Genomic DNA, 20329 nt, shown 5'->3' on the forward strand with positions numbered 1-20329 from the left:
TTATGACTTAATAACAACAGAAATTGCTACACTCTGCTAAATCTGAGATTTTAATAATGAGTTATTTGGCCTGATTCAGGAAATTCCAGGTTTGGAAAAACATTATTGTGTCAAATGCAAAAGGAATTTTGAAAGGTATCATACAAAGAAAATATCATTATCCAATTCCATAGGAATAGTGGGCTGCACCTGGTAAAATTCTTATTCACAAAAGCTATCTGAGATTAATTTCTGGATTAAAAGGGACAGTATTGGAGCCCATGTTAAAACCTTGTGTGCAGAAAAGATGTGGAGGGAAAAAAGCAGACTCCAGAACTATCTGAAGTAATGAAGAACTTTATGGTAAGGGAAACAGTTCCTCAGCACTTACAGGTGGTCCAGGTGGTCCAGTTTTACCAGAAACTCCAATCTCTCCTGGCAGTCCCTGAGAAATAAAATCAGGAGAAAAAAAAAAAAAAAAATCAGTATTTCTGTTCTCTATAGGAATCTCACTGGAGATTGCTGTTTTCACTTGAAATGCATTTTTCCCTTCCACTGCAGTCAGGTCACTGCTGTGGGGAGGCCTGGAGACCCTGAATTATCCCCAGGATGCACCAATCTGGTTCCAAAGCTCAGCAGGGAGAAGCTGTGCTCTGGGACCAGCTGTGACTTTGCAGTAAATATAAAAGAAAACCCACATTGCTAGAGGCCTTTACTCTGTTCCCTCTGAAAGCCATGACCTAAAATTTTCTCCAGCTGTTTTTTCTTCTCCTTGATATAAAACAAAACCCCCCTAGGCTTTCTTACCGGTGGCCCAGGTGGTCCCGGGGGTCCAGCAGTGCCTGGGGGCCCTGGAGGTCCCTGCAAGACAGGAAACAAAGCCAATTTATCAAATTCTCTGGTAGCAGCTGAAAGCCTCAGGTCCTCCCCTGTGTAATAGGGGCCCTGTAGGAAACAGGCAAAAGCACTGAGCTTTATTTGCATAACTTCTACCCAAAAAGTGCAAGATGCCAAAGCAAGGGGCCATGAACACAGGCTGAACATTTTCTTCTGCTTAAGCCACTGCTGCCATTGCTACAAGGGGGGGCTCCATCCCCCATTCCAGTACAAGAGAAGGAGCAGTGGAAGGCCATCATGAGTAACCCACAACACAAAGCTTGACCAGTGGGATTCCTTGGAGCATCCAGACAAAGTTAACCTTGATTCATCTTGTTTCAAAGTGAATAATTTACCTCTGAAAAAAACAAAAATTGCCGAAAGCAACTAATCAAAGAACAGGCTTGTGGTTTGAGCTTGCTTTTTTTTGGGAGGGTGGGGTTAAAAATATGAATCCAAGAGAAATGGTGCAATGACTCAAGTGTCTTAGAACAAAATTTGCCACCATTTTGTTGCTCGACATCAACCCAGTAGGTAGTAAAAGATTCTCACAAACTCATAGTTTGGATGAACACATTCAATTGGAAGTATCCTAACATTCTTATTCATTTGCCTGCAATAGCTGTTTCTCTTAGGAGAACTATTCTCTCAATAGCTACCTGGTTTAAAGAGGGATCTATTTTTATGCATCAAGCAAATTGTTAAGTTTGGCTTCCTATGAGAGATTTGTTTCCAGCCTTGACAAATCTTAGTATGTTGCTTGAGACACAAAGGTGTTTGTTAATGCCAGCTTCCCCTGTAGACAAGACAGGATTTCTCCTATGCTCAGAATGAAATGTGTTCATGTGTTTTTTGGATCAGGACCTGAGCAAAGAGCGTGATAAATGACTATGTGTGTGACTGAGCTGAAATTTTACCCTGGATGCCTCTTTCTGTCTTTTTAACATGACAATCTCACTAACTTTCAGTTTTCAGCATAAGGGGAGTTCTGGTGTGATTCTACTTAAAAAAAAAAAAAACAAACCACCCCACCCAAGACCTCTGTAAAGATTTGAAACTAAACAACTGATACAAGACAGAAATTGGCCAGACAGCATTTTCCCTGTCATCATTCAGTATTAAGGTATCACAAGTCATAGATCAATAATAGCATTTATTTTTAATGACAAATGTAGACGATGAGAAGAAAATGGTGTAAAAAAAGTGAGGAGAAGCATCTATTTGAGGCATGGTTGACAGAGATGGCAGATAAGTGATCTTACAAAATATACTCACAAACTTCAGCCAGAAGCTAAGACAGTCTCTCACCAATAGATGGGGCAAAGAGACCAGAAACAGAAAAAGAAACTGTAGCTGCACTTGCCTCATTGCAACTCAAAACAGACATGGAGTTCTCCTGTCAACAACACTCTCACTTGTAGAGTGCCTCAAATGTGAATGCAGCAAAACATCCCCAAAAAGATGTGCCTTCAGATGCACTGATGCTGATGATTCAATTCCTGGGAGCCCTGCAGTTGGATCCTGCAGTTAAAGATTCTATACCCATCAGAAGACACCTGGTCAAGACAGTCTTTCACTTAAAAAGGCTTCACCATTCAAGGAAAATACTCAATAGTCCAAGTAAGCTCAGCAAAAGAGAAAATACTATAAACAGACACAACTGTGTGCAGCCACAGCTGGATGGAGCAAACAGACACCAAGGACATGGAAATTCTGCTTGGCCCTGCTCCACCTCTACAGGGCACGGCTGGAGGCCCTACAGAAGGTATGGGCTCCAAGAGGGGGCTTCCATGAGGAATGGAAGGAGCAGTGGGAAAAAAAATAAAACTCTGGAAAAACTACAAACTGATTCAGATTGGACCAAGTGTAAATTTGCAGACTTTCCTTGACAATTTCATCAGTTCCTTCCTAAAAATTTAATTTTGTTCTCTGTCAGTAAGTGAACTGTCTTCCACCAAGAAACACATCTTTCCTAGCTCTGCCAGTGGGAATTTATATCAGGAGGTGAAAAACCCTGGTCAGGACCCAGCCTTAGCCCAAGCAATCCCAGGTATGATGTGTTACCCCATACAGGGAATTGGCAGGGGTCAATCTGATCTAAAAGCAAAGTCTTACTCCACCATCCGTCAGCAACCAGAATAATCCCTAAAATGTGAAGCGCTACATCCTCCTCATCCCAGCTCCTTCTCCCAGTAACTCTTGGCATTCTCACTATCCAAGACAATTTCTAATTACTCTCCTAAACTTTCCATATGCTAGACCATGATAACCTTATGCAACTGTAAGTCCTGAAATTGAATCCCACTGATCGTTTTCCTAAATTGCCACTAATAATTCAACTTCATTGTCCTCCAAGAGATAATTACCCAGGATATCATGCCCAAACTGGTTTACAGGTAGCTTTGCCATGTGTTGTACCAACAAATGCTACACCCACTAATGGAAAGCTCTTCTGATAAAATCTTCTCGGAGGTGGACACAGAAAAAACAGTTTTATGGAATGGCCAGCAATACCCCTTGGAGATGCACAGGGTACTGGCAGCCTGCTCCAGCTGACTGCACACAGCAGTCATCGACTGTCCTACTGGGTTTCCTGCTTTCTGCTGCCTGGGCTACAGCAAGTGATAGGACAAAGTGAAATAAAATGGCAGAAATACATCCTATATATCCTTTATAGAGCACTCCCTTTTGCTACTGTGCAGAGAATTTCTGTTTCATTTGCATATCAAGCTCTCATACTGTAGGCCTTCTCCTGATTTCTGAGTATAATCCAGAGCAAGTAATATTTTAAAAAAAAATATTAGAATTCACCAAACTGACAGAATCTAGTTATGTTCTAAAAAACCAAACGTGATAAAACTACAGCAGCAGGACTGTCTGTAATGTTTACCTCAAAAAATCTCACACCATCTGTTTTCTTTGCTTCCATTTTTAAGTAAATCCAGATTAAAGCACCTGATTTATACAACCACCTTTTTCAAAGATTATTTGATGAATTATACAGATGGGAGTCCCTATCCCAAATCCAGACCACAGTGTTGTCCTGTTAAAACCCCGAACCAGAAGAAAATAATCACAGGGTGTATTTTTTTTTTCTGGCTGGTAAACACTCTGACATGTGGTTTGTAAGTGTTGAAGCAAGAAGTGATACATGAAAACTTGATTTTAGAACAGATCAACACAAACTCACTTTGGAAAACAAATGCAAAACATGGAATTTTTTAATAAAATGTTTAGACCAGAATATTTTCAAACTGCTGTTCTGAAACATAAATATTTCAAATGTTCAATAAAATCTAAAATCTAAATATTGTGTAGAGGCGTGTGTGTTTTGGGATGGGATATCTTTAAAAACATTGTGGAGGGTGGATTTTTTTCAGGCTTGTGTTTCATCCAGCCTCATTCCTTAGACAATGTAATGCAGTGACAGTGCTTAGGAAAGAAATCTGACACTGTTCATACTGGAGACACAGCTGTCCTCTAGAATCCACTCTCCAGTGCTCTCCTCTTCCAGCGTGTACCTTGCTGGAAGATGGGCTGGGAAAGATAGGGATTTTAAGATTTAGGTGGTGGATTGCCTAAGGAGGCTCTGAGAAGGAACAGAAACTTTTGTCTGTGACTACATCAGTAGGCAGCTGGGCCTAAATCTCTTTTCCATGAATGAAGGGATGATTAAGTCTTAAAGGGAGATGAACAAATGCCATTCCACAATGAAAACTGAAGTCTGATGGCTTTCCCAGACACCTGAAGGCAAAGCCTAAACAGACATATTTTCTGTGTATTATTCCATGCTGTTGTCTGGATTCTCTTACACTATGACAAAGATAAGCCCTTAACCCATATTAAAACAGTTTCTGCTCTGGGCTGTTAGCGCAGTGTAGCACTTCACAAACAAGAAGGGACACCCAGGAGCATTCTGTCTGCTGCCAAAATGAGCGCAAGATGAGTAACTGAGGCACTGACAGCCTTTCCCTTTCCACTCTCTCTTCCTGTCTCCAAAAACATTCCCCACAATTTCACCTCTGTGATAGACCCCACAGACCCTTCCTGTTGCCTTTGTGCTGTCTTTCCTTTATTTACATTCCCTTCCCATCAGAAATGAAGCTGATGCCGCCAGTTTTGTGGAGCAGCTCAGGTGTCTCACTATGTCCTTTGCTACTCCAGCACTACACTTCTCCACCACAGCCACTGAGTGGTGATTCCAGGATCAGCTCCTCAAATCTGCTTTTCACTTCTCACCCCAGCCACTAGTGATGGAATTGGAATTATACAATCAGAGAACTATTGTGGTTGGAAAAGACCTCTAAGACCCTCGAGTCCAACCATCAACTAAGGGCTATCACAGCCACTGCCAAACCACATCTCTAAGTGCCACTTCTTTTAAATAGCTCCAGGGACAGCGATTCTAGCCTTCCCTGGGCACCCTGATCCAGTGCTTGACCACCCTTTCAGTGAAGAAAATTTTCCTTATATCCAATCTAAAATGGAAATTTTTACTGAGATATTTTCTGTAAGGCTGCATTAGAGCACCGTGTTTCTCCCTCTGCTTAAATCCTGCCTTACAAATCAATACAAAGGTAAGAGAATTTATAAAAACAGCTGTCGTTGATGACACTAAAAATCAAAAGCCTGAATAGCCAACAGATGTGAGCATTTGTCTACAATATATGTCCTACAGTCAGCATCAGTGACAGTGCCATAATTCATACATGGATCCAGTCTCCAGTCATTCCATCAAGTGGCATTGGAACTGGAGTACTGACATAAACTTAAAATAAAAGTTTTTTCAACAAAAGATTCTCCAAACTGTCTTTGCAGCTCTTTAAAAGTACTGAATAAAGTTTGCTTTGTACATAGCAGTCTTTCTAGGAGACTTTCCTGCTTCCAGTGAAAGGCAGTGTTTGTTTAATTTAATCACTTAGTGTAAGCTATGGACATGATCTCTTTTGTCTACAGAGGAAGATTTATTTCCCCATGTGTTTGCTTGGAGTTGGTTTACTGAGTCAGTGCAGCAAATGAGAAAAAACAACTAAAAAGCCTCCTTTAATGTCTTTTGTTTCAGCACTATTAGCAATCTTCACAGGTGAAGACTTTTTAAATTTATTTTTTAAAGGTGTAGATCTTATTAAAGATTGCTCTGAGCAATATCTTCCAATTCCAAGCAGCACTGGCAAAGTTTGAATTCAATCTGAGCTTTGCAGCTGGGGCCCACATCCTTTTCTTACATTTTGCAGTATTAACTTGCATTATAAAAAGGACATTAGGGATACTGTGTGTTTCAGAGGAGATCATTTATTTCCTGAATTACTTAAGAAAAGCTGGGCTTGAGCTTACAGCCTACAGACAAGTCTATACTAATTAAATCACTGCCAGCCAGGACCATAACAGGTACAGCTTGTACTGGTCTCCCTCTCAGGCCTGACTTACACCACCAGGTTATCTAGCACAAGGCAAGCCTCAGTAACAGCCCGCAGGTATTGCAAGGCAGAGGTATGACATTTTTATTCAAATCTCAAAGACTTTTGATGTGTTTTGCTGTCTCCCAGGTGGCCAGCAAGTACCCACTCATCTCGGGGAGCCTCAACAGTGGCTCAGTGGCCCATTTGTAGATGCCTGTATTAAGACAGCTTCAGGATCCACTAATGATATTAACAGGATCTTCATCAACAGCAGCAGACACCTGCACTCCCATTCTCAATCCAAAAAGTGCTTGCATTTGGAGCCAAACCCCAGCCCTGGTAACTCAGTGATACAGCTCAGAGTGCCTGAGACAATTATTTCAGCTTAAAGTTCTTTACAGAAATGCTCATTTTTCAGTCTGCATTTGAACATCCTACTGCAATAAAAGTTGGGCCTATGATTAAGGTTCCTGGACAGTAAAATAGTACAAATAAATAATTACAACACACACACATTATTAAGTTCAGGTGTCTGTGTCCTTGCTGCCAGAAAATTGTTCAAGTCCAGACAGGAAAAAATATCCAGAGTTTCTATTCCACGGCTTAATGATGTTGCAAGATGCACCATTTGTAAAGATGACTGGAAAATAAATACTCAGTTTTAAAGGTGCTGATCAGACAACATGAAACAAATAAGCAGATGGACAGGTTCACCACCAGAGCTGATTTGGAAGGAAAAATAAATATTTTAAAATATTTTTATATTATAATTTGGTTTGAGTTGGTGTGTGCAAAGAGAGACAAAGCTACCCTATTGCCACAAAACATCCCCAGTCTAGCAAGGAAGTTGCCTCTTAAGATGCTGCTTCAGGGTCTGACAAATAATCTCTCAAATGGTCCTTGAGACTTGGACTGACTTATCTCACCAGCAGTTCATCACTGGACCATAGAATCACAGAATATCCTGAGCTGGAAGGGACCCACAAGAGTAGCCCTTAAGTCAGTTCCCTTGCACAGCTGCTGATCTGTGGCTTCTCAGCTGGACTGAGCATGACAGCAATGATTTTTCTCGGCAAAGCCCAATAATAACTTCAGAAGATCTTCAGCAACAATGAGCCTCCTGACACTCCACTATCAACCCCTTCCTCTTTTCCATACAGGTATCAGTGTGGGGAATCAGGTCAGAAAACAAAAGTAAACATAAACTTAAAACTGCAGAGGAAAGGGGGAGACTATTATCTGTGTTCTAATCTAGTTTATGTGCAGCCAACTCAAATTAGTTGTCCCTCAACACCACTGGGACAGCACAGGAAGAGCTGACACAGGCTTCCATACATAACTTGAATGAATATCCATGTAACTACAGTATAAGAAAACCACTTTTCTTCCTAGGCATTTTTGGGACATAGTCTAATTAAGAAAAAAAAAAATAAAAGAAAATGCTGATAAAATGTTTTAAAAATCTAATGCCACAAAAAGTGCTGTTAAGCTGAAAAGTAGTTTTGTCACAAAGTGAATGTAAGCATTTTCACTGAAGAGAAATATGGAAATCTGCAGTAATATGTCCAGAACAGAGTGCCACTGCAGGAATAGGAACAATATTTTACCTTTTATGCAGTTAGCTTGGAGGAAGAGTCAGTTTAAGTATCCCTTGATGGGGCAAGCATTTTGTGTAGTTTTAATTAACATAAAATTTCCTAACGTTATTTAGCTTGTGCAAAAAGGAAAATTACTTAATCCTATGTCAGCAATCTTCACAGATACATTTATAAAATTGCTAACACATGCATATATATGTCTAATTTACAGGGAACTTGAGCGAAGTAAGTGTGGCATTCTTTGGATGGATACTGTCAGGTATCATAAAAATAATACATGGATAAAAGAAATCTTCCTCCTAAATGAAGGAAAAGGAAAAAAAAACCAAACCAAAACTGAACTAAAGAAGCCCCAACAAACAACTAACCTAAGAAAAATAATACAACAAAAGCAGGGTGTTGGACTCAATGATCCAAGAATTCAAGAAGCATTCTTGTATGCTCTAGGCATAGGAAGGGATTCTTGGGGTGCCCTGAGCAGGGCCAGAAGTTGGACTAATGATCCTTATGAGTTCCTTCAAACTCAGAATATTCTATGATTCTAAAATCTTTAAAATCCATTAGAAACACTGTCTTCATTCTTGCAGGTTGCTGCTGAAATACTTGCAAATTAGATACTGCACCGAAAGAAAAAAGGTCTTAAAATATGAAACCAGTATCAAGGGATGTTTTGCAGTGCAAGGTTCCCTGCTGGACACAAGGGACTTCACCTGCATGGGGCCTCCACCCCTAGGATTACCTCTATGACATTCTCCACAGACAGGTGAATAGCTCTTTACAAAACTCCTGTCACACAAACCACTTCTAGATCATTCCTCCTGCTTTCAAGGGCATAAATTGCCAGAGCAAATAAACGAGTGATCAGTATCTGCTGTCTAGCAGTGTGATTCCTTCCCCCTCAGGGAAATCCCCAGAGCATTGCCTTGGAGCCACGATAGAGTTCTGCCCACCTGGGTGGACAGAAAGGACTTCCTCCTCATGGATTTTTGCTTAACACTGACCCATCCCAGTTCCTTTCCCCATATGTCCCAACTTCCCCTGCTTTCTCCTTTCCCTGTTCCCTCATTGGTTGTGGTATCCTTGGTGGCCTGCCCCATTTTCCCTGAAAGCCAATGCCCTTTGCCCTGCCCTTTGTACCGCCCCCAAGCCCTCCCCTACTTAGCCTGGTGCAGAGCTCATGGTCTTTCTTGTCTTGTGTCTCTGATTTTCCTTTGGTTTGCTGAAATAAATCTTGCTGGAACTGGCCATATAAAAGGTCCTTCTGCTTCTCTTTGCTGAGCTAGCCATGGTGAGTGTGGTGTGTTTGGACTTGACTGCTTTCCCTGAATGCTTATCTAAGTGGCTTTTCCATAGGAAATGCTTATTGGGGAACACAGGGAGCAGCAACCACCATCTAAACCCCACACTACTACAGCAGTGTGCTGCTTATTGCAATGCACCACCAAAAGCTGTAGCAATGGAAGCCCATCATTCTTCCCCAAACTTTAGCAATTATTGAAACACAATCCTAAAGCCAAAGTCCAGTTTGTTAATTTACTATTGAAGGGGAACAAATGAAATGCTCAGTTTTATTCTGAGCAGTCAGCTCAATGTGAGGTTGCACCTTTCCTGCTTTAGGACATACTCGTGGATATTTCTTTAATTGCAGGGGTGATCCTAAAAAGTAATTCAGGTCTGCTGAATTTGTCTCCAAAGTTAGCAAAAAACTATGTCAGAGGTGTCAGTGTTACTATTACACAGGGCCAAATTGGCTGATCCATGGTGGAGCTAAATCCTCTCTGACGGTTCTTAACATAAACCACTCTGTGTTGCCCTTATGATGCTATGGTGCAATTTGGAGCTCTAATTTGCCAAGAGCTTTAAAAAGAAGGAGTTAAGGGGTCATTCACTTAAGACATCTCCCTTCCTCACTGAACACAAATCAGTGGTTTCCCTCTGGGATGATGCTGCTCTAAGCACAAGCAATGGGGAAATCCCATACAACATGGCTGTCCTGGTTCCGAGATGTTGAAAAACTCTGGAAGGTAAATGAAATTGCTGTCCAGTGGACAGACATCTCTCAATCTTAACAAGATAAATTATTTGCATCCTAAAGGAGAAACATGAACTTCAAATACAGTAAAAAGAAGAAGTAGATCACACATGCTGCATTGTGTGGTTTCATGTCCCCTGTTGCCACCAAATCTGGCTTTACACATATTATAGGAAAATGAAGAAATCATCGCTTACCTGAGGGCCAATCAGGCCATTGATTCCTGGGAATCCGGGTTCTCCCTTTTTGCCCTGCATGTTCAACAGAGGAGCACATATTAGACAGCAGACCAAAGACTGCTATTGATTCTCCAAAGCCTTTCACCACCACACTGGTAAATCAATGTAACGTGGGTGCACAAAACACAAAAGCTAGAACTGAAGACAACAGACACCATGTGGAAATGAAACCCCAGTTGTCTTTAACAATCCTGTATCTCCCAAGTTGTGACAATAGCTGTAAAGTTGAGAGCTGCTCTCATGCACATTGTGGCATCTCCTAGACTCTGCAATCCCATCTGGCTTGCCCCTACAGAGGGGTACAGTCATGGTGCTGAGATGCAGCCAAGAGAGGTGCCAAGTGTAAACATGGGCTGAGGGTAAAGCAGTGTCCCTCTGGTCCCTTGCACTGCTTTGTGCATTAGGAAATAAAATAATTTAAAGCTCTGGTGCATGGTTGAATAGAAAAGATCCACAATCTCTAAGGTGGGAAACAGGAAACCATGAGGCATTTCTAGGTGAAGGTGGCATTAGCACTCTAGCAGAGCTCACAGACTCCTCTGCAAGTAAAAAATATTCCTTCAAAGGAACCAGAGAACTCCACTGGTACAATGCAAGGACAAGCCAAGAGCTGGAGTACAACCCTGAGACTAGGTCACCTGTATGGATGCTGGACCTCTGTGTCCCCATGGGTTTGATCTCAAATAATTCAAAAGGAAAAGATCCTACATGAGAAAAATGAGGAAGAAAAGATGGAGTAAGCACTGGAGTTAAGGCAGAGGTTGGATTTGTTTCTTAACCCAACAGGCGACTTGCTGTGTTACTTTAGGTAAGTCACATATTTTATAAAAATGATCTCTTCTTCCCTCATATGTAACCGACACTGAATCATAAGTATTTCTAAGGCTGTTAGTAATATAGTGGGAAGGTACAAGAGGAGTCATATAAATATCTAAGAGGCAGACTTTTTCCTCCCTCATTTCTGCTTCTCATCCAGACTGATTTTCTTTTCAGAAGGAAAATATAATTAACAAAGTTTAATGTTCCTCACAATGTGAAGGGTCAAGTATAAAATTCGCCCTCTGTTTTTCTTCTTTGAAAGATGTACAGAAGCAGCATGTATTAACAGCAGTTTTTTTCTGACCTAAATTAATGAAAAATCTAAACCATCAAAAACAAAACAAGTTTTTGTCATATTTTCCTCAGCTGTGACTGAGATTTATTATCTGATGTGCCAGAATCAGTTATTTTAATTATTTTTCTCATTAAAAAATCCCCAGCAACCCTCTACCCTAAAACAATGAAAATCAGCGTTCATATACAGAAGAATCTAAAAAGAATATTAAAGGAGTGATTATAGGGTCCTCAGCTATCAGAAGAAATTTGTAATCATTTGCAGGACTCAATATCAATAAAAATTTGAATTATATACTCCAGCACACCCACTATTCATAGACGTTTCTTCTACTTTTCCAAGATCCACCATTTCTTTTCTTGTCAAAGCCAACAAAATCTGATTTTTAATTTGAAGGACTCATGTCACTACATGATTTAACATATGTTTTCTAGTTAAAGATGATCATTTTGCCCACTGCCAAGGTGACCATGCAAATGGCACTGTTAAAATACTCATTTAAATAAATACATAAGCTTATGAATAAAGCATACAGGATGTGGTGTGGGGGGGCCAGACACAGGAGATGAGCCGCCTCCAGCTTCCTGTCCATGTGGGAGCTACATGCCAAGGTGGCTACTTCCAGAGTTACAACACTGAGGCCAGAACAGAGAATCACAGAATCATGGAATCACAGAATGGGTCAGGTTGGAAGGCACCACAGCAGGTCATCTAGTGCAACCTCCCTGCTCAGGCAGGACCATCCCAGAGCACAGGCACAGGATTGTGTCCAGACAATTCTGAAATATCTCCAGTGAGGGAGACTCCAGTGCTCAGTCACTTTACAGAAGTTTTTCCTCATAGTCAGGTGGAACTTTCTGGTCATCAGTTCCTGCCTGTTCCTCTTGTCCCATTGCTGGGCACTGAGCAGAGCCTGGTTCCTGCTCTGACCCCTCCCTGCAGACACTGACAGACAGGGATAAGGTTCCCCCCTCAGTCATCACTTCTCCAGGCTGAACAGGCCCAACTCTCTGTTTTCCTCATAAGAGAGATGCTTCAGTGTTCTTCTCTGAGTCTTGGTCCCAAGGAACAAAGGTGGATTTGGCACCAGGCACATAGGAAGCATCCTTAATTATGTCCATCAAAACAACACAGTGTTACTGATGCCTTTATGTCCCACCAACCAACTGTTCTGTCTCCAGAAGAGATGCAAGAGGAGCTGTTTATTTTTTCCTTGGGTATAATGTTGAGAAGCTTCAGGTCTTTTCAAAACATTAAGAAATCTCTTAAAGCAACATATAATTATACAGATAGAGAGACTGAGAGAGGTTTCCTATTCTGAAGGGAACTTGTGGGCCACTTGGAGGTTAGCTGAAATCCAACAACAACAGATTTGCTCCAAAGCATCATAGTCTGTATGTAAAGGACAGAAATACTTGCTGAGAGAAATTATACCTATGAGAGCAGAACTCAGTGAAATGTCACACTGCCTAATAATATGACAGAGAAACTCAAAAATTATGCTCTGTTAGCTACAGTAGGAATCAGGTACGTCTGTATGATTGTGTATCTTTTGACAATATGAAATATATTCTTTATATAATATATCCTAATTTTAAGGCAATAAGGCAATAATAATAAGGCAAATATATCCTATATTTGCCTTTATCAGCAATTTGAACAAAAGCACAGTTTAAAATGTGTGTTTTATTGGAAATTTGTGTACTTACTTCACTGACAATTACAGTTTCACTCTGGATTTAATCTGTGGCATCAATCCCTGTTCCTTTTTTTTGTTAACTTGCTTACAGTTTGATTTCTGCATAGCTGAACTTCACCCAGGCAGGCAAAGTCATCTGAACATTTCAAATACCCACAAATTATGTGAACACAACCATCCATCAGAAAGATGTCTTCTATGTAGAAGACAGAAAACCAAGGAAAACTGTCATTTCCACTCTGCTGGAGGGGAAATTCTGAAAGGTACCACAGCCCAAAACTGTTTCCCATCTTGCTGTCCAATAGCCAGAAAACACATATATTATCTTAGCATGTTTTTCTCTGAGGTTTGGCCCAGGAACACAGGTGGATTTGGTACAAAGTGCGCAGAAATCTTCAGTTGGGAATTAACATGACTGCTAGCATAAATGCCAATTTTGTTTCCCCTGTAATCTGCATGGGGTACTAGGATTACTCATTTCATCTGATCTCTTTACCTCTGCATTACTAGAGAAACCAGAAGAAATCCAGCAATGTTAATACATGTTTGAGCTCCCTGAAGGTTCCAGCCTTTTGCAGTCTCCATATGCATTAGGTGACACCAGTAAACTTTGAAGTGAGAGCTTCTCCGTAGCTTGAGGATGAAAATACCACCAGGGTTGGCCAGATCATGAGTGATTATTTGGGCAGTTGTGGCAAAGTGAAGGGTTACAAGGACTTCTGGACATTGAGAGAGACTGCAGCTTGAGACTGGCTCCTTCCAAAAAGCCTACCTAATTTTCTAGGCAAATTTAATCTCCTCTCTCCTGGATTATTTATCCATTTCACCCTGGAATTTCCAATTAGCTCTCTCCATCCCTTGGATTCTGGGAGCCTAAGGTGGTTCAAAACCAGGGCAGTTCATACACAGAGAAGTAAGAGTTGAAAAGTGTTGACTTCCAAATTCAAGTTGTGACTGGCCTGAACAGGAAAATCATATGTAACAATCCACTCAGGTGAGAGATGAGTCAAGAATGGAAAGTCAAATACCTGTATTTCTTCTACCATCAAACACAGGAAAAACTGAGCAGCCCTCCACAGATTTGTTAACTTTATATCTCCCAGGACATCTGAGAGGGACAAACCTTTCCTGCATTGACAAGTGATCTGAACACTGCTCCTCTGGGTAGAGAGTGCAACCTGAACCCAGGATTTCCCAGTTTAAACTTTTAATATTACTTTTTAAAATTATTGTTATTATTATTATTGTTGTTGTTGTTACTTATCTGCCTGACTTGTGTACATTGAGTCTTAAACATGGAGAAGTACATTCATTAAATGTTACTATATTTTAAATACATTTTCCATTCATTTTCTTTTCACAAGATTATTCTCACTACTCCATGAGACTCCTGTATTATTTTTTGTTTTGTACTGATTGTACCTTGAACTTGGACAGATTTTATCAATGTAATTTTATAAAACTAAGCTGCAATCCAGCACATCACACTCAAAATGGTCTAGATAGCTCCTGCCTCATGACTGCTGCAGGATAAATGTTTTCTCTTCATCTCTTTCTGAAATTTCAATCACTTGAATGAAATTGTAACATTTTAAAAAGAGGCAAATTCTTGAAATCCAAATTATTGAGTACACTTAAGAGGAACCCTATGTTTAGTCTGTACTGGCTATAGGTCTGCAGGTTTTCCAGGAGCATGTCATATGTCTGCACCTTTTGTATCTATCAAGAAAAAAAAATTGGTTTTATTTCCAACAAATATTTCAGTAGATCAGGTATCAAAGACTTAAGAGCAGAAACAAAGCACTTCAATTCTCTTCAATTTGACAGAAGAAAAAGAAGGATGGGAAGAGGAAAGAAAACCACAAAACCACCCTAAAAGTGAAAGCAGACTCTCAGAGTTTTTATTTTTCAGGCAGTTTTAATAAAATCAGGACAGTATTGTCTGTCACTCAAAGGTCTTACAGGTCACTTGAGAACAGCAGAGCATTTTTCTTCACACAGTGTGCTCCTGATGTGAGGGTATCATCGTCAGAATGCAGACATCAGCTGCCAGGCACTTTTAACAAATAAAATGAACACAACCCAGTTGCTTGGTTCACGTTGGAATTGTTACCTCCTGCCCCCAGATGGGATCTTTGTAGATCCACCAAGCCCAGTACTTTGATTCATCTCATGAATTCTGTCATTGAATAATGCCTTTAATTAAAAAAATACATCTATTTATCTAAGATGCTTGGTGACTAATAAAGACCCTTAGGAGAAGTCTAACTAGCTAGACACAACAGAGTCTAGGGAAAAATTCAAAGACAGAACAGATCAAATGACATCTGTAATCAAATGATCATTAACAGGAGCATTTTCTGTCCTGTTGCAAATCCTGATGGATCACTGTCCTTTACCCAGCTAATATGCTCTATTAATCTTTTTTAAGAAACAATGTTTCACAGCAGGCTTTAAAACCAGGCTAATTCCTAACTTACAAACTTAGGAGCAAAGCACTGCGGAGTTATTTGCTAAAGTGATATTTTCTAACACTTAGGAAATTACAAGAAAGCAAGTAAATTCCCTTTTCTGCTGAGGCATTGACTAAAGGCTGCTTGCACGATCTTCCCAAGGAGAAGATTCCTAAAATTCTTGCTTACAGCTAAATTTAACAGCACACAATCCAATGGGCAGTCTGTAGAAAACCTCTTAGCAAGTTATATATTTCTCCCTGTACTGTTGTTTGCTCATCTACCTCCTATGCTCACAGGTTCTCACACGGGCTGATAACAGCCCTGGTGCTGACTCAAAGCACTGCAGGCAAAGCCCATGATCAGTTTAAGGAGTGAACTATCATCAAGTTTCTGTGGCTACTTAAAAAAGTGACCCATTAAACAGCAGTACTGAGACCCAAATGACTGCCTCCAAAAATGCTAAGCAGGTATCTCACTTCCACTCTTATTTGTCGACTCCCTTGAGGGCAAAGAGGCCCTGAAGAGAGACCTTGACAAGTGGACTGGGCAGGCACCAACTATATGGTGATTGGTGTGAATCCATAGTGCCAGATTCTGCACCTGGGATGGGGCAACCCTGGATGTACAGACAGACTGGTGAATGAGGCTGGAAGGCAGCTGTGGGACAGGACATGGGGGTCCTGGTCAATGGAAAGTTGGATTCAGCAGGGCTCTGGCAGCCAAGAGGGTCAACCCTGTCCTGGGAGCATCCGGCACAGCATCACCAGCTGGGCAAGAGAAGGGATTGTCCTTGCACTGCACTGCACTGGGGTGGCCTCACCTTGAGTCTGGGGGCACTTTTGGGTGCCACAATATAAGAAACACATACTTAGAGATGTCCAGAGGATGGCAATGAGAATGGCCTTATGAGGAGTGACTGAGGACACCTGGTCTTTTCAGCCTGGAGAAGAGGAGACTGAGGAGAGACCTCACTGCAGTTACAGCTTCTTTGTGAGGGGAAGAGGAGGAGCAGGTAGAGATCTCTTCTCTCTGGTGACCAGGAACAGGATTTCAGGAAACAGCATGAAGCTGAATTGGGGGAGATTTAGGCTGGGTATCAGGAAAAGGTTTTTCATGTAGAGTGTGGTTGAACACTGGAACAGGCTCCCCAGGGCAGTGATTACAGCACCAAGCCTGACAGAGTTCAAGAAGCATTTGAACAATACTCTCAGGGACATGGTGGGATTCTTGGGGCTGCTTTGTGCAGGGACAGGATTTGGACTCGATGATCCTGATCGGTGCCTTCCAACTCAGGATATTCTGATTCTGTGTTGTCTCGTGAGGTGTTCTTCATATGAACAGGCTCAAGCAAGAAAAAGCAGGTTCAGAGTATGAGTGTAATAGTATCAGGCCCACTATGAAATTTACCTTTTAGCAGTACTTAAATATGTGAAGACATAATTCCATGTCAGAAAAAATCCAAGAGTTTTTCTACATAGGAAAACTAAGCTCCTGGCAGAGAATGGTACACCAGCTACCATTTTTGGGGACCCTCTTTTGGAGTACTGACCAAACAGAACAGAAAATAAGTATTGCAAGAATCTTTACACTCATTTGACTTCCAGGACAACAGAATTTCTCTGAAATTTCAAACTGACCACATTAGTAGTGGTTCTGAACACTCAGAGTCATATCAAGCAACCCTTTAGCAGTAAGGAGCAGATATAAATACAGGAGAGCACATGGCAAGAAAGAACCTGCACTGCATTCAATCTGTCAACTCCAAGAGGTATTGAAAGTTCCTGGACAATGAATAAGGAACATGGGTAAGGATCTGGGCCTCAGGATTCTTATATAAGTGTAGACAAGTATATGTAACAGTGGGTGAAAGTAGCAAACCTTATTGAACAAAGCTGTCCTGAGCCTCCTGAGACTCAGGTTAAATAAAAGAAGCAACTCACCCTTTGACCTGGCAAACCAGGGACTCCAGGCTTGCCTTCCAGACCAGGCTCTCCCTTTAAAATTGAGAAGATTTAGAAAGTTAACAGAATAAGAAAACCTAGTGAACTATATACGATTTCCTAGCTGATTTTTGCTACCATTACTGCATGGCTACCTAGACAACTCTTACCTGATGATTATGTTGTCCTGTGAGCAGAAGAGAATGAGTAAACAAGATAAAGTGACAATGCCCTGATTAAATACAGAGCACACAACTATATTTAAATTACATGATTCAAACCAGATTTACCTAAGTAACACACCTTCACAATGCCATCAATTTTACAAAAGCCAATCAACAGTGAAACACAGCAAGCAATTCCAAAGAGAGGAAACACAGAGTGTTTACAAATGAGGCAGCAGTGACAGTCTGAACTGAGACATTCTGCAGAGCTGGGTCATAAAATATAACTAGAACAGGCTACAATTTAAGTCAGAAGTAAGAATGTTTGCATGTACTAACTATTGCAAAAATTGTGTTGAAATATAAACACACATACTCAATTCTTAGTTTTCATCCAGAAAGTATTTCAGCCACGACCTTGTGGCAAAATGCCAACCCTTTGACAGCAACTACTCCCTGACCTTCATGACATGACAGCTCACAAATTATCAGTCAGTGCCTCTCTGAGATGTGCTGAATGCCCATACAGCTCTTCAGGACATTAGAAATAGAAAAATGATCAGGTTCTGTATGACAACAGCCTTAAGGCAAAGTCTGCTCATGTCCTGGTTGTCACTTCCCTGTGTTCAGACAGGCTATCCACAGCACGACACCTCCTCTCAGCAATGAAGAAAACTGGAGGCTGTGGGCAATCTTTAAATGTTTTAGAGCCTGAATAATGTATAAGATTTTTATATGCCTCACTCCAGCCTGAGTTTCAGCTTCTGAAATCAAGTAGTGAGAGAAACAACTTACTGGAGGTCCGGGAAGTCCAGGCTGGCCTTGTGGTCCTCGTGGCCCAGGCTTTCCCTACAGGAATGTTTGGGTTTTTTTTAAAAAAGTGTTAAAGTATCTTTATGAAAATGTGCAGGGGCACATTAGACACGTTGTCTGTCTTTACAGGACCTATACCACCATTTTCCCCACAAGTCCTGAAGAACCAGTGCAGAGACCAGCTGTTTTTCTCCTTAATCTCTGGCTACTCGAATTATCAGCACTCACTGAACTGCAGACAGACTGATCCACCCACACTCAACAGGCACTTATCCATATCTGGTTCTCTGTTTTTCAAAGGTAGTGACTCTACTGAAGAGGCTGGGGATATCCTGGCTATTCCACTAGAACACTCTGGATTGGGGTTTGGTGGTGGAGAAGAATAGTTCTTGCATAAGCAGCTTCCACCAGCATTTCCCCTAAGCCGACAGAGCTCTGAAGGGCTTTGAAGTATCATTTACATGATGCATACAATTGTATTAAGTAACAGCTAAATGCAAATTACAGATCCACCAACAAAAATTCAAAATTTAAATATCTATATATATATTTTATACATAGGACTAACAGACTGACACAACAGATATGTCCCCCCTATCTGAGTGCCCAGGTTCAGAGACAAACCAGGCAAAAAATCAAATACAGTTTAACATTCATGTTAATGCATCCCTAGATAATTATCCTTAGATAATTGCATAGCTGACTCTACAATTCATACTTCTCATTGATGTAAGATTAACATCTGAAAATGGCATTGCCTTTTTTCCTTTCCTCATTATTTTCTCCATTGTAAATCGGAAAATTTATTTCTCGATGTCCTGATAATGCTTCCATCCACCTTCCCTTTAAAGTACTATTTTAAAACAAAATCTAACCTAACAGGCAGCAGAATTACATTAAAATATCCTTGCAATGAAAGAAGAGATATTGAGTCTCTCTTACTTCCTCTCCTTTTAGGCCTTCAATATGCACCTGCAATAGAAAGGCAGAGTCATAAAGGACGGAAAGAGTAAATACAAGGCAGAAGGTGCCAGAGGTATGATGGGCCCCCACAGGGTATTTTTCTGCCCTTGCTGTTCCTTCAAGTTGCATGATAACTCCTACAGCTCCTCAAATCCTGTTGCAGGCTGGGAGATGCTTTCTATTTAAAGAGCTCAGACTAACACAAGGTTTTCTCTCACCTGTGAAGTGATTTGGGTGGCTGTATAAACAGTAAGAACTTAATTAATTATCTCATTATATAAATAAGTTAGTAAATTCCCCAGATCTTGTTTTATTCTAAATCACAAAGATCTGTTGAGTGCAAAAGGAATCACATAACAAGCAGATAGGCTTGGGATATGCCCCATCAGTTAAACTCATTTTCAGATGTTATACACATCTTTCAAAATTTCTTGGTAATTTCAGTCCCATCATTAATATCAAATTTGAACAGGACAGCGAAATGTTCTTAACCAAATAGCCTGGATTTTTAATACTTTTCTAATTCTTTTACTTTCTGCCACATTCTGAGTAAGGGAATTGCCTACTGAGTTTCCCACAATTACCAGGGAGCCTCTCATTCCTGTGTTTAGTTGAAGAGTGCTATTTCCTAATTCTAATCTTTTTTTTTTTTTTTTTAAGGTAAAGGAATACTCCCTAACTGCTTTTTTACCAGCCCATACTGAACTCGGTTTTAGACCTCTCCTCTGCATACTTAATGGTAAATCTTTCTCCATTCACCCAGAGATAACCTCTTCACACAGACAACACTAGTTTCTGGACACCCTTACATCCTTGCCAGGGATGTCTCTGGTGCCACAATAAAGATAAGCCTCACTCTTCTCTTTTCTGTTTCACTTTTTCATGAGTGCTTTCCTGATTTCAGCACATCAAGTCCTAGTTGTCTTAATATTCTACCAGGACTTTTCCAGATACACACTAAGGAAAGATCATTTCCTCTCTTCAGAAACTGCCTTTTTCTTCTCCTGCCCCAACTCTTACACTCAGTCCATGTTGAAGACACTAAGCTATTCAATAC

General features: G+C 40.7%; 1 protein-coding gene across 1 annotated transcript in view; it reads right to left on the reverse strand.

The window, feature by feature from the left end:
- Positions 1 to 20329, reverse strand: part of COL22A1 (collagen type XXII alpha 1 chain) — a 229239-nt gene that overhangs the window by 70650 nt on the left and 138260 nt on the right. Inside the window, exons 21-26 of the mRNA XM_038129913.1 lie at positions 19252 to 19281; positions 18292 to 18345; positions 17333 to 17386; positions 10082 to 10135; positions 787 to 840; positions 371 to 424 (exon numbers count right to left, since the gene is read on the reverse strand). Of these exons, the coding sequence (XP_037985841.1) occupies positions 371 to 424; positions 787 to 840; positions 10082 to 10135; positions 17333 to 17386; positions 18292 to 18345; positions 19252 to 19281 (300 nt within the window). The remainder of the gene's footprint in view (positions 1 to 370; positions 425 to 786; positions 841 to 10081; positions 10136 to 17332; positions 17387 to 18291; positions 18346 to 19251; positions 19282 to 20329) is intronic.

Source organism: Motacilla alba, chromosome 2 (assembly GCF_015832195.1).
Source record: "Motacilla alba alba isolate MOTALB_02 chromosome 2, Motacilla_alba_V1.0_pri, whole genome shotgun sequence".
Taxonomy (NCBI): Eukaryota; Metazoa; Chordata; class Aves; order Passeriformes; family Motacillidae; genus Motacilla; species Motacilla alba.